This window comes from Guillardia theta (assembly GCF_000315625.1).
Source record: "Guillardia theta CCMP2712 unplaced genomic scaffold GUITHscaffold_88, whole genome shotgun sequence".
NCBI classification, from domain to species: domain Eukaryota; class Cryptophyceae; order Pyrenomonadales; family Geminigeraceae; genus Guillardia; species Guillardia theta.
This window is the reverse complement of record NW_005434586.1, coordinates 53,778-55,147: the sequence shown is the minus strand read 5'-3', so window position 1 is coordinate 55,147 and position 1,370 is coordinate 53,778. Positions and strand designations below refer to the sequence as shown.

General features: G+C 52.8%; 1 protein-coding gene across 1 annotated transcript in view; it reads right to left on the bottom strand.

The window, feature by feature from the left end:
* Positions 1-521: 521 nt before the first annotated feature.
* GUITHDRAFT_115766 (hypothetical protein) overlaps positions 522-1,370 on the bottom strand; it is a gene marked incomplete at both ends in the record, with an annotated part of 2,325 nt that continues 1,476 nt past the window's right edge. The window contains 3 exons of the mRNA XM_005824927.1: positions 522-599; positions 791-922; positions 1,205-1,256. Coding sequence (XP_005824984.1) covers positions 522-599; positions 791-922; positions 1,205-1,256 — 262 coding nt within the window. The remainder of the gene's footprint in view (positions 600-790; positions 923-1,204; positions 1,257-1,370) is intronic.

The window sequence follows — 1,370 nt, the reverse complement described above, 5'->3', positions numbered from 1 at the left end:
GAGGAGGAGGGACCTGAGAGGACTTGAGCTCGAGCATGCTGCGGTAAGCCTCTCCTATCTCGTACCACAACTCCTTGGCCAGCCAGTCGAAGGCCCGCGGGTTGAGCTCACGCGCCACAGGCTCAAGGAGGTCAATGCCTGCAACCGAGTGAGGAGCAGAGAAACCAAATGAGGAGGAAAAAGAGGAGGGGAGGAGGAGGGGAAAGTTAGGGGGGGGGAAGAGGGCAGAGAGGGAGGAGGAGTAGTAGGAGGAAGAGGGGGGGATGAGTGGTACTGACGTCGTTTGTGCAGCTTGCAGACGTCATCTGTGTTGTTGCAAAAGTCGATGAGATATTTGTAAGACCTGAAAGAGAAGGGAACGGCAAGTGGTGTTAGGTTGGGCCGGGGCAGTTGAAGGGTAAGGATGACGATGATGATGATGACGACGATGACGATGACGATGATGATGATGATGATGATGATGATGGTGATGACGATGATGAGGGAGGCGAGGAGAGTTCAGATCAAGACATCATGAAACTTCATGCAAACCTCGAGATGTCTTGTAACACCACGATGTGCTCAGTGCAGAAACCATCGAGGACGTAAAATTCCTTAACCTGATTCTCTTCATGTGAGCACAAACAACCTCGTATACCATCTGCTGCTCCCTCCTGCTTGTCGCTTCCTGCCCCTTCCTCCTCCATCTCCTCTTCTTGCTTGTAATAAATCTGCAGCTGATCCTCTTCCTCTTCCCCTCCCCTTTCCCCCTTTCCCCCTTTCCTTCCCCCCGCCACTTCCTCGTTTTCACCTTGTCAAGAGAATTGACGATTCCTCTCACGACGACGCAAGCAGACTCATAGTCTGTCACTTGCTCGGGGAATTTCTTGCCCTTCCTCCTCTCAACATTCGCTCTCACTCCCTCTAGGTGAAAATCGATCCCCTGCTCCATGTCAGACGCCACCCGCTGCTGCGCTGGATGATGATGGGAGTGTAAGGGGAGAGTCTGGGAGGCGGGGAAGTGAAATTGGACGGAGGAGAAGAGATGGAGATGTAGCGAGGAAGGGGATTTGACACAAGGGTTGAAACATGGCAGAGACAAGTACACCATGTTCTAGTAGGAGTAGGAACAGGAGTAGTAGGAGGAAGAGAGGAGGAGCAGGAGCAGGGGAGGGAGGAGCAGGAGCAGGAGCGTGAGCAGGAAGGGAAACAGCTATAGGGGCACCTGAAAGATCAGTTTCCTATCCTTCTGTTGTTGATTTCCCAGCAGTTTCTCCCTTCCGTTGCTCAGAAGTGCAATGAAGAGTTTACCCCAGCCTTGCATGCAATCACTTCTTGATATGCTGCTTCCAACCCTCCTCCTCCTCCTCCTCCTCCTCCTCCTCCTCCTC